Here is a 13,691-nt window from a genome sequence, read left to right as displayed (position 1 = left end):
GACACCAATATTTTGGAGAACGAGGAAAGTTGCTGAAGTCTGTGTAAAAGAAGGATTCTTTTGCATAATGCTGTTTCTAATCAATATTATTAAGGCCTCTAATTTTAGGGAATAGCCCTCTACTCCGTCGAAAGGCAGTCTTAAACGTTTAGTATAAAATCTTAATTATGTTAATTTTACAATTCCATTTGAAATGCTTTGTAACATTGGAGATATCTTTTTCTTTCAGTGACCCAAATCAACCAGTGCCGCAAGACACAAAATTCATCCACACAAAACCAAATCGTTTTGAAGAAGTAGCATGGACCAGATATTCTCAAAAAGACCAACTGTATCTTCACATTGGATTAAAACCACGAGTTAAAGAACACTATAGGGCCAATAAAGTGAACCTTTGGTTGGAACTGGTACCTCATCTGCACAATCTTAACGACATTTCACAGTATACCTCTACCACAACTAAAGTGCCATCGACTGATAATACTTTCAGACCCACAAGGAAAAATTCTGTTTCAGTTACTTCAGCCTTTCCTACAGCCAAACAAGACGATCCCAAACAGCAGCCAAGCCCATTTTCAGTGGATCAAAGGGACTACTCAACAGAGTTGAGCGTTACCATCGCAGTTGGCGCATCTTTGCTGTTCCTGAACATTTTGGCCTTTGCAGCGTTGTACTACAAAAAGGACAAGAGGAGACATGATGTCCACAGGAGATGTAGCCCACAACGTACCACTACCAATGATCTCACCCATGCACAAGAAGAGGAGATAATGTCCCTCCAAATGAAGCACACTGACTTGGATCATGAATGTGAGTCCATCCATCCACATGAGGTGGTTCTCAGGACCGCCTGTCCCCCAGACTACACGCTAGCTATGAGGAGGTCTCCTGATGATATCCCCTTAATGACACCCAACACCATCACAATGATCCCCAACACTATACCAGGGATTCAGCCCCTACACACATTCAACACATTTACTGGAGGACAGAACAATACTCTGCCCCATCCTCATCCCCACCCCCATTCACACTCAACAACCAGGGTATAGCCAGACAAGACGAAACAAACTTTTATTTTTTGATGGATTACAGTAGGTGATATTACTGAAGATTACTTGGCTTTCAACCTACAAGACTCTTACTATTTAAATATGGAGGAATATTATGTGAATATACATATCAAGAACATTTGGGGTTTTGAAAAAAATGAATTGTACATATATCAAATGAACTTAAGAAACAAACAAAACAAAAGAAAAAAAGAAACTAAAAACAAAAAACCCAACTGTTTGCAATTGCTTGAAGCAGTTGTCCTGAATGATACTTTTTCATTCACATTCAAGTATTAATTTTTTGAAGATTTAAGTTACATAATGGAATTAGGCATGTGCAACACAAACAGGAAAGAACTATGACTGAAAATTTTAAAAACCTATAAATATGCACAAGGGACACACTAATGGAATGTCAGATAATTTTCACCAATTTTTATTTGGACCTGTTTTCTTGTGTAGACCATATTTACATATTTGAATAAGTACACAAAGCACCAATGCTGTTAAGGCCTTAGAAAGGGGCTCATGCTGAAATCTGCCAGTCAGAGAAGTTTTACAGCCTGGCAGGTACAACATTATCACATAAGTGCTGTCAGTATAAAAGTTGTGGGAATAAAGGAAACTGGATATTTTTAGCACGATGTGCATGATAATTTATATGCTTGGTGGCTGTGCTGCTGATTAAGCCGTAATTAAAATTCTTCTCATCCCATTGGAGTTTTTAATAGAAGCTTTCTCCATCAATTGGCACAACCTAAGGAAGTTTTTTAAAGGGGCAAAAGTAATCACAGTAAAATATTTCATGGTAGCTTCTGAAAAAGAAGGGATTGCAACAGTTCTTAAAGGTATTTATGGCATTCTAGGTATCAGTGGTGGACCCTCACTGATATGAATCCCAGACAAAAAATTGTATACTATTCATGTTCTTTTTCCTTTCCACCTATATAATTTCTGACTTTGAAATAACTATAACTTTAATGGAATCTCCTTTGATGAAAGATTTATAATTTGCTGTGATTTAGTTTCAGAGTATTTTGTTCAAATTGATGAGGTAAAGTGTGTCCAAAAATTTAATTGCAATGACATTTTGCCATTTAAAATTGCCCCAATATTTCTGCTCTGATTACACCTTTCAGTTTATTGTTTCAACTCATGTTGCATGTTTTAAAGTTTACTTATAATACTTTAATATAATGTTAATTCCCTTTTTGCTATACATTAGCTTTGTCATTCCAATTAATTCTCTAGACCAGATGGCAAGAGTGTAGAAAAAGAGGGTATATGAGAACGGGGAGAGAGCCAACAACTGGAAATTTAAAAATCTGGATACTACATATGTTTGTGTGATTTGAAGTGAATGTTCTAAAATCACAAGAAATTTTTCATTCCCCTGTTGCTTTCCAGTAATTCTATACCACGGTCCTTTCAAAACGTTTGTATATGTAATCAGATGTACATTTATATAAAAGAAATAATTGAGATGGACTTAAGAGCACATCCCTGATAAATACTTTCTCTCTTACCTGTACTATATTTCTATTAGACTAAAGTTATGTGATTTTTTTTTACATTTTTTCAAATTACTAGCAATTTTGATAGTTTGTAAGATAATGCGAAGAACTTTCTCTGACAAACTAACTGCAGTAACAGAAACATTTCTTTTCAGTTACTCTTTTTCAAGAATGAAAGCTTATTACACACAAAAATTGTATACTACTTGATGGAAAATTACTTTGTATTTCTTGGCCATATTACTGGTCACTGAGTGAAATAAAGATAATCTGGATAACGAATATTATTCCAATGTTAAGAGACCTGATCTTTGCTCATTAAAGAGCTAAAATGTTTATTGCTGTTTTGTCATTTTTTAATGAAGTAATGGTAACTGTCTCAAATAAAGAGTAATATCTTAAGACCAGTCTGGTTTTTGAAGACATGAGGGTGCCTTCTACAATTAATAAAACTGCATATTTATAGGCCAGCCCCATCATAGCTATTTCTTACAGAAATATTGACATTGTGACTGTCATCACATGTAAATCTCCTCCAGATTTCAGAAATGAGTTAAAAATGAAATACTGATACCAAAAAAAAAGGCAAGGAACAGGCCAAATTGAAATAAATCTGCAATAGTCCATGATGAGAACAAAAAAAAAATCACCTGGGTTTTTTGGGTGATTGAACTTTTATTATAAAGGATTGCTGTGAAGTTTAAAGTATGTTTGCTAACATCGAGCATAGACATTAAAAATAAAGATGAAACCAAAATAAATACTGCAATTTCAGTTATTTTACATCCCTATTTAACAAAAAAAACCCAAAAAAGACACAAAAACAAAACCAAAAACCCAAACATGTACTTAGTACTTGTTACAGTCCCCAGTTTTAAATCAAGGTCTTTTTGTAGAAGCATAAAAAATAGTCTTCAAAATCCAGGGCGGTCTGTGTGCAATTTCTGCCTGATGTGGTTGTGCTTTTAGACTGTGACCTGCCAATGTAAACCAATAAAAAGAATTGTCTGCCATCTGATAATTATTGTTTAATAAGAAGATTGTATTTTGCTATGTTGATGAAACAAAAGAAAAAAAATACAAAAATATTGATGGCCATAAAACAAGATATTAATGAAATATGATTTTATGTGCTTTTCTTAACTTTATCAAAACCAAAATAACTTTCTACTATAGTTTCTTTGTGGCCATATATCTATATATCTCTATATATACAGTATCTGGTAATTGTTTACTTTTATTAGTTACAAAATAAATGATTTAGGTAAACCAAGCATGACACTACACTTTATTTCTGTCAGCCAATAGTATTTAAAATGTGAAACATGAAGGCAACAACACAAATTTTGTCACTCCTGTTTGGGAAAAAAAAAAGTCCATTCCTGTGATGCAGATACTGTGAATGATATTTTAGTGGCTACTTTATACTGACATTACAGCAGCTGGCTTTCCAAAAGTAAGATGGTGTCCCACGTTTTAACACAACATTGAGAAAGAGCAAGAGATGTTTTAAAGCTGAAATGAAAAGATAAGAATTGGTTTTGGAATATCTTCATGTGCTTCATGGAATATAAGTTTGTTATTTTCAAGATATTTTATCTATTTTATTTGTTTATCATGGTAGCATACACAAAAGCAAAATTGAGTGTAATATTTAATTTCTTGTATCATCCTTGGACCAGATTTCCAATAAAATTAGGATATCAGTCAGTCTTTGGAAGTTCAGTAAAAATATAAAGAGCCTGCATTTATTGATTTCACACTTTTGTAAATATGTTTGCAGACCTTTTTAAGAAAATGTATTCTACCATTTTGAGAAAAAAAAATAACAATGGAATCATTGTCTCGTTTATCTATTGAAATTACAGGCAATATAATGTGCTGTGCTGACATTTCTAGGAGAAATAAAACCGATAAAAAACGCATTTTGCTCAATGGTATCTCAGTTGGTTGTTCCTGGTGTTCTCCTCCCACGGAAGACTTGCAAGGCATGGATGAACCTCCTGGATAAAATCCTTCATAGGAAAATGCAGTTATTTTTGTTGTCTGTACTAAACATGGATTCCTGTGTCACAAGTCTTTAATTATTGGATGTTTTTGTTGCTCACAGCCCCTGAAAACCGGATGAATAGAGGTCTAACAAATAAACAAGTTACAGTTTTAAAGACACCACTGCACAGAAGATGCTGGAGTTTCTGTTGCAAACATCACTAGGAGATGAAACAGCTGACTTCATAGGAAGCTGTCAAACATCATGGTATTCCTTTGATGTTTGGAAGTTGTTGCTTTTTCCCTGTGATGTTAGTTTAAAACATTGGCCTTTCCCCCCACCTTTTTTCTAGTACTGAACAGTTACAGATGGTCGCTTTTTAATGTAAGCGAACGTTAGATAATTTAATTATTATTGTGAAAATGTGCTTCCAAATAAATTAGATTAATGGGAAATTCCCTTCAGAGGTTTTGTTATTTTTCATTCAAAGCTTTTGTCAAAATATCTGTTGCAGCAGTTCTGGTTGGTTTTTTTTTTCCCCTTCAGTCTGCAAGCTAAGGGACTTTCTTCAAATAACATTAAAAATCTCCTTTTCTATTTGAAATAATAACACTATAAGATTAAGATGCCCTCCTGAGGCCTCCAAGTAAATATGAACAATATGAAACATGGCAAATGAGCTTTTACTCTAAACATTCTTATTTGATTACATTCTGGCACATCAATACATTTGTATGCAGACCAAAAAATTAGCAGCATTTGATAAGGTGCTCACGAGAACTTTGCAGCAGAATCGATGAGTTCATCACCAGCCATGCACAAATTCCCTTTTCTCTTAAGTTCTGTTCATGCCACTGTATAATCAATTTCTTATATACAGGTTCAGTAAAACCTTAACTTTGTGAAATGGGAAATTGTTAGAACAAGATAATGAACTTTATCTGGTGGAAAATGTTTAGAAAAAAACCTGTTGAGAGCCACCTAGGAGGTGTAGATTTTTATATGCAACCTGGCTTCGTTCCTTTTTGTTGATATTATAATTCTCAGTAATTTGTACACCTGGGAAACTATCATTTCTGTAATAAGCTTTAGTTTTGAAAAAGAATGTGAGTATTGTATGTAAATCATGGATTAAAACCTGAGTTTCATGACCCTTTGGCACTGGGATGAATGAAAAACCTCATAGAAGTGCAACAAATTTGTACAAGCAAATTTTATACAGTCTCTTGAAATTTATTTTGTTTTCAATTGAAGATAAAAGTACCATCACAGCAGTAGAAACTGTGTATTTGTTTCAGAAAATGCCTTCTTGTGTATATATGCATTGTCTGCACATGCATACCCACATGCAGCCAATAAAGGAGATTCCAAAGCATGAGACTAACCAGGGAATTTTACCTTTTGGCACCACTCAGAGGTGTGGAGGTAAGGTGTGCCCCTCATTCTGCATTCTCCAGTGTCACAGAGCAGCTGATAAGATGATGGCAATGTTTTCAGCTCCAGCTGAATTAGGATTTATTGTGGCACCATTTTAATCAATGAAGCCCTGGCAATTGACACCAGCTATCGATCTGCTTCCGGACCTTTAATGTTCATCACGGCTCATCTCATTGTCCAGTTTTGCATATCTTCCCATGCACAGGAACACCCACTCACAGAAATTATTACAAGCATCACTCTACTGATTTATGAGCACTTCCAGGCTTTAAAACGTGCTTTTCAATATGCTTATGGATATTTGCGTGTAAGGCTAAAATTCAGGGGAAAAAAAGTCTAATATATTAAAAAAACCAAACCCTGAGGTTACATGGATGCAAAGAAAAGATAAGTACCAGTTTGCAGCCTTAGCATGCTGTAGTAACTTTTATGTTAAAGTCTATATATAGAAAGGAACATTCAGTTCTTCCTGATCCTCAAATCTATATGTTGACCTATATGTCAAAGACAATGACACTTTACAGCAGTTGGAAGTCTGCTCTGTTCTTCTCCATTCTGGAAGGGAAGAGACAGACAACTGGGCCACATGTTGCTATAAATTCAGGACAGATTTTCTCTGTCATCTGAATTTTCCCCTCTCAATGTCAGCAAGGCAACAGCATCTGTGAGCTGAGCTTTATAATGATGCCTTAAAAAAAAAAAAAATGGAGTTTTTGAGCCTATAGGGATACACAGGCTTTTTGCTTTACAGCTATATGAGTTAGCAACTTTTTTTCAAATGGAAGTTGATACTGCTGGCACTCAGACGTGATAATACCAGAGCTCAGTTAACAAAAGGTTGGTGAAAGACTCTATGAGCTGATAACACTTCAATTGCATTATTAAAAATACAAAAAAAGGGAAAAGATTTCATCTAGTGATTTTGTTCAGTTAGTGGGGAACTCAGGGAGCCTCACTGGACCTCCTGGGCAAAAAGGATAGAAAAGGAAATTCTGGGATTGCAAAGCAATTGTGGGTCAGACCCTGTGCAATACACTTGATTTATACACTTGATAAATTTTCCGTGGAAAAAAATGAGGAGTAGGGCAGAACCTTGTGGCCCAAGGCAGTTTGGGAGGGTGAGGTGTACCTGTTTCATCCACTGGTTTGTAGAAACAACTTCAGCAGTAATTTTAGGCAATTAAGACTATACAAAGGGTTCCAGAAATAATGCTTGGTTCATCTGACACCACATGCATTTTCAGAAAAAGCCATGCAATATTTCATTGATTGATGACAAATGTATGGTTGCGTAGTGTTGGTTTTTCTACATTTCATAAGGTTTCTCCTACACAGAGGTGATATTCAGCTGAACTAATGAATAAATTTTGCTTTTATTTGCATAGAAGTCTAGAGCAGTTTCATGAAAAGTGAAAAGTGGGACCTTCACTATGGTAAATAACACTCAAAACCAATTACTCTTGGTCAGCTAGTAGAGATTCCCTTGTTCAATCCCGTGCTGATTTTTTTCTTTAGCATCCATCCATTTGCCATAAATATATTTGTCTCTCCCCAGTTATTAACTGGAATAGGTGTACCCTGCTCTCCACAGAAGATGAAGATTACAGGAACCATTGGTTTCCTCTTCACTCTCCAAGAGCAGAAAATGTAATAGAAGACAAATAACAAGCCAGGGTTTGGGGGCTGGGATTTGGGTTTTGAGTTTGTTTTGTTTTAGTTTGGTTTTTCTTTCTTTTAGGCTATTTTGAGTATCTTGATTCTCTGAAGGCTGACCAGAACCAGCAAGAAATACAACATTTATTGCTGCAGCCAGGAACCTTTTGGGGCATTTTTCTTTTGCCTTGTCCAGGAGGAAAGAGCAGGGTTAAATTCATGAAAAGAGATTTCTCTGGAAAAGCACTCCCAGCTGTACTTCTGAGATACACCACGGAAACATGAAAACACTCACAGATTTTGCTGTGTTTGACAGAAGAAGAAACATAAAATTTAATACAATACTGATAATAATGACATATCTGAGATGATTTTTTTTTTTAATACAAGTAATACTTTTTCAACAATACGGTTTATCTGAAGTCTAAAAGGGCTTGTTGGTTACTAGAATTTACACTGTATTGTAATACTGCATGTGAATTCCCCTTTGTTGAATTCGTACTTGTCCTGGCTTCATTCTGCATTTCAGTTTCATTTTAAAACTAGAATCTCTCTGTTTTTTATTGAGTTGGTGTTGCTGTATGGACTATTGCTAGGTGCAATTTGCTGTCCCTAATTCATTTATCATTTACTTCAATGTCATAATCCTTTCATTTATGAATTTATTTTTTCTTGCTTCTTTACAGGTTTTGTTAGGTTTTGTTAGGTTTTTAAAAAATTGTCTCTTGTGTGATAAGTGCAATTTTGTTCTTCATCCCCTCTCAAATTGCTTCTACTGTCTCACACAAATGCAAATATTTGAAATAATTTAAATGTTTTCTTCACTTTATCAGTGTTCTTCTTCCTTCAGGTGAGAATTTTGCTTTAAATTGTTTTTCTTGTAGTTGCGTATCTATCCAGGGATATTAATTTATCAACTCCCAGCTACAAGGATTGCTGCTCAGGGTGGGAATGGAAATCCAGGCTGCTCTACCAGCAGAGGCAAGGCCAGCCTCTTGTGGCTAGGCACAAGAATGCCATCATCCAATAATGACAGGCATGTGCCAGGGAGTTATCCACCACACACAGATGGCAATTTTTGCCTTTGAAAGATGCCACAGGTGGAATTTCACAGGGAGCTTGGAGCTAAGGCAAGTGTGGGCGTCCAGACACGAGCACAGCCTCATAACTCAACTGCTTGCTAGATAAAGAAGCTTAAAAATGAACACCTTGCAGCTCATGGCCACACTTCAGACAAGTGCTGCTGGATTTCTGGGGCTGTGCAGGCTCTCAGAGCTTTGTTCTCAAGTGGGTTTTGTGGCAGTGCCTTTGTGCCACAGCTGCTCCATGGAGCTGAGCCCTGCAGGAAACAGCCAAACCTCTGCTGACTGCGCCTGGGAAAGATGAGCCCCTCTCCTTGCAGGAGGAACAAAACACAGATGGGCAGCATCAAACACAATTTTCTACTCATTTTTAACTTGGAACAGCCCTTTGCTTCCCTTCTGAAGGGAGCAGGAGGGTTGAAGTTGTGGGTATGACTGTAGGAGGTGTTTTTGCTGTGGGTCTGTACTGGATATTGAAGGTTATCAGTAAGAATTTCTTCCTTCCTAAACCAAACCACCAGTGTTAAGTGCCTAGTGGAGGAATTTTAGTATTGGATAAATCAGTTTACTGGTTATCTGTTTTTCCTTGTTGCCTAAGAGAGAACAAAAAGGAGATGAACAAATTTACTATCGTTTCTGTCTTTCAGGTACACTTAACTATGAAAGCCTGACACGAGCAGATATTTATACATACACATATGTTATTAACCATCATTATTTTTTTAGTTGCATCAGACTAGATCAACTGATCAATTCTGATCAGTTTAGATCAGAATCACAACTTTTGGTACCCAGTTTTTATTTCATTACAGTAGGATACTTCCTTTATTTTATTACAGTGAAATACTTACTTCCTCAGGCTGAGGAAGTAACACCAGTAGTAAGATCAGAACTGAATGGCATGAGGTAGTGAAAAATCCTCACTAAAAAGACTTTATAGTGCAGAAACTTTATGATATTAAGCATAGTTATGACTGGGGGAAGATGCACATGGTTTCTATAGCATGGAATGCATTTCAGAGTGAATTCTGCCTTTGGATGGTTAGATGGCTGGAGCTGTTCTTATTTCTTCTATCTTTATAAATGGCTCCAAAATGAGATAGATGCATCCAAGATCAGGCACAGTGATGAGGTTTACAACAATTGCCAGCTCCACAATGCCTCATTCCCTGTGATACTGCTTTGTGAGTGAGTTAGCAAAGTGGAAATGCAGAACAGAGAAATGCCGTAGGGGAGAGAAAGCAGGGAAGAGGAGCTGGAGGAGAAACACCCGCCCAGAGCAGTGAATTTTGGAGATCAAACCACTACTGAGCAGTCTGGCACACCAGCAGAAATGGGGCTTCTTGCAGGATTTGGTGAGACTGCTGTGTTTTGCCAGTTTGAGCTTCTTTGATCAAATGGGCTGATTCTCCTCAGAAGTTAGTGTGAGTTTAGACACATTTAACACACAATAGCTGTACTCAACAAAAAGGACTGGCTGCCTGCTCTGGTGCAAGGGAGTCCTTATTTTATGCAGTCAGACATCCCACTTTCTCCTAGTTTTGAGAGTGTTTGCAGGCTTCAAACCTTTGTCTAAGGACTACCAGAGATGATAGGAACAGCAAGTGTTCACAAGTGAAAAGGATGAGATTTGTATTTTCAAAAACTGCCCCAAAGCACATGGGGCTTTATTAGCTGTAAGCAGCATAATAAATTATTTCTGTCATCTTAGCAGCCCCCAGTAACACTGTCACAGTGAGTGGCACTATTTTAACCTGTGTTGAGCATGAAAATATACAATAGCTGCATTGATGTCACGCATTTGCAGAAGGGTTTACATGAGTATTTTTAGACTTCTGTGTGGTCTCTGACATTCATGTGACAAGCACTTAGGACCACAAGATTTATAAAAACGTACTTTAGAGCAATACTACATATAAATCATTGTAAACTTATTTTACCAGAGAGAGAACTGATTGTCCTGTAAATCATTAGTGCCATTAAGAGAGCTATGCAGAATATGATCACTTATGTCTTAGAGAGGAGCTACATGAATGCCTTGGCTGCATTTGTTCAAGCCTCTGAAGCTCATGCTGTGTGTTGCAATCAGATTAACTGAAAAGCTCAAAACAAACAGAATAAACCACATAAAGCTGATAGCAATATTTGCCCCACGCTGAGGTCAAAGAGGTGTAAATCCTGACAGGTATTGATGGTTTCATTGCTTATGAAGCTACTAAACATCATCCATTTAGAGGAGAGATCAATAGGAAAAGCACCAGCTGAAGGGGACTACCTGTGGTGCAATCAGCAGCAAGTGCATGTCCATCCATGTCCATCCTGTTGATGTGTAAGGCTTCTGTAAAGCTGCTTTCTCAGATTAGAAGTCAAAGCTAGAAAATTATGAAATTCAGATAACAGCTGTGAGCATTCCTTGGACTCATTGACTCCAAGATTTTCAACAAACACTCATTTATTTGAATAATTTGCCAAGAAGTTGCCATTTTGTTAACCCAGATACTGGGCATAGCAGACTTTGGTTTGCAGTAGAGGTGTTTGGGTTGGTAAGATTAAACATGGCTCACATCTGATCAGCAGCAAATAACCCTTTTCAATATTGTGACCATTACCTATGTGTCTTTACCTTGAATCCTGCAATTTCAGAGGAGGAGAGCAAAGGAGCCTGTGCAGAACACTTACCTGGATATTAGCTGTTTGACTTTCACAAAGTTAATGAAGAGCACTTCTGGGAAATGGGACATGTCTTGTCTTTCATCCTTGACAACAGGAATTTCCCTGCTGGCATTCAGACAGCTCCTGCAATTAGATTTGCATTAATATCTACTCTGGTTTCCATCTCCATTCTTATAGGTACATGCTAATGAAAAAAGAAATCCTGAATGTTCTTGTTCAACTTCTGAGTGTAAAAATATCTTTGCCTGGCTGATGTTAATGACACACAACCCTGGGATGTTGTGAGGCTGTTGCACAGGTACACTCCAACTTGGTGACTGGAATGCAGCTGCTCTGCACAAGCACTGTGAAGTTTAAAAAAACCTTCCAGCTTTACACCACAAACATTGCAGCTTCCATAGCTCCTCCAGCTGTCTGGACAGTGCCAAAGTCCCACTGAAAAACCAAGAAAGGCCATCAAAAGGCAGCTGGAAAGCATCTCTGTGCAGGTTGGTATGGATAGGTGGTCACAGCCTTCCACAGGGAATTTATAGGCAATGGACTGAAACGCAGCAGGAGAGAGCAACCAAGATGCTTATTTCAGGTTTTATCACTGCCATGATGGTAATGGAGCTAGGTCTGTGCTCTGGTGTGCGAAGGAAATAGAAACAGCAAATCAAATCTTGGAAAAAAATCTTAAGGAAAAAACAAGCAAATATTTTCTGAGTTTAAAATGTTAATCTGAGCTGTTGGCTCGCTGGTGACCTTAACTCCCACAGCTGTTACCTCACAGCAGACCTTCTGTGGTTTTGCTGCACACTAGGTGACAGCAGCTTAAATCTTCAGCTGTTTGTTTCCAAAGTAGAGCAGATCTGCAGCTTCTTCATAGTTGACATAAATCAGCTTGTGAAGGTGGCTTCATAATTTCTGTGATCTGTCCACAATCCCCCAGGTAGGTGCTGAGTTTATTTTTTCATGGGTGTTCATCCTGGGTTTGTGTTGCAATGGTCAGAACCTGGCTGTGGGTGGTGAAAACTGATCATATGATAAGGAGCTGAACTTGGAATTTGCAGGCTGCAAACCTTTCACACCCCATCTAGCAAGCTGTGCTATAGATTATGTTTTTCCCATAATGTGAAACTATTTTAGGAGGGGATCAACAACAGATGCACAGAAAGAAAAGTCTCATTAAAAGTCAAAGAGAAAGAAGTGCCCTAATAGTTTTACCAATCATTTATTTATTGGTTTAGGAAAAAAACAATTCATATTTTCTTTGGTCAAATTTAGTAATATATAGAAAAACAGTCCACATTTTTCAAAATGTTCACAAAATTACATTGCAATTATTATTTTGAATGAACTAGTTTTATTTCACATGTTTTCACCAAGAAAAAGGAAAGATAGCGATAAAGCAGCATGATTTGTAGCCTGCACTGAGCATTTACCCCATGCAAGCCTGAGATGCCTACCAACAAGATAAATCCTCCAACAGCTACAAGCTTGTTCAGCTGCAACACAAGCAAGTGGAGAGCTGCTCTGGGTCAAATTGGCAGGGAGGCATCCTGTTCCAAAATCTGGATTTTCTGCCCTGTGGTGGTGCCTGAGAGCTGGGCAGCAGTGGCAAGGGGACAGTGGTACTGAGATTTTTAACCTGCAGTCAATGGCAGATGAGGGACAGAAGGCACAGACCCATTTTGTCACTATCAGCAACTGCAGCTCCTCTCCATGCAGTCCCTCTCACTTATCTTGGACAGATCTCTAACAGCATGAGCTTGTGCCCCATTAGGCAAGAGTTAAAACCTGCAATTAAAAATACTAACATTTAATTTCAGAAAGTGGAGGCAGGCCAGAATAACCCAGAGCAGACAGCAGGGTCAACAGCAGGCAGGGTCTGTAAATTGACTCTGTCTGGCATGAGCAAACTTAGGTAAGTGCTGATTAGGCAGGTCCTGTGCCTTTTGTGGAAACAAATTCAGGCTGCAGCTCCCATACACAGCACAGCTGATGATGGGTTGTTACTTAAAGGTCTGGGAAAGCAGCTTTCAGATCCTGAGCTTGTCAGAAAAAAACAGCAGGAGGGTGCAGGAATAATGAAAACAAATGTACACTGAGAACTGGGTGGGTAACAAAGGTGCAGAAGTCAACAGTGTGACGTGCCCCAAAAGGTAAAGCAGGAAACTGCAAAGTCAAAGCTGAACCAGGACACCCAAACAGCTTCTTTCTGTTCATTACTTGCTGTGCTTAGGTCCTGACAGGGCAAACAACATAAATTATGCTTTTCTTCCCCTGTGCAGGGGGGCACAGCTTT

General features: G+C 37.8%; 1 protein-coding gene across 8 annotated transcripts in view; it reads left to right on the top strand.

Annotated features, from left to right (window-relative positions):
• NLGN1 (neuroligin 1) overlaps positions 1-4,494 on the top strand; it is a 324,107-nt gene extending 319,613 nt beyond the window's left edge. For all 8 annotated transcript variants that reach the window (XM_064720775.1, XM_064720782.1, XM_064720781.1 and 5 more), the window contains one exon: positions 230-4,494. In XM_064720775.1, the coding sequence (XP_064576845.1) occupies positions 230-1,052 (823 nt within the window). In that variant the 3' untranslated portion in view covers positions 1,053-4,494. The remainder of the gene's footprint in view (positions 1-229) is intronic.
• Positions 4,495-13,691: the final 9,197 nt, after the last annotated feature.

This window comes from Zonotrichia leucophrys, chromosome 9 (assembly GCF_028769735.1).
Source record: "Zonotrichia leucophrys gambelii isolate GWCS_2022_RI chromosome 9, RI_Zleu_2.0, whole genome shotgun sequence".
Lineage (NCBI taxonomy): Eukaryota > Metazoa > Chordata > Aves > Passeriformes > Passerellidae > Zonotrichia > Zonotrichia leucophrys.
Note: the sequence above shows the minus strand (reverse complement) of the source record. Positions and strands in the feature narration are given on the sequence as shown.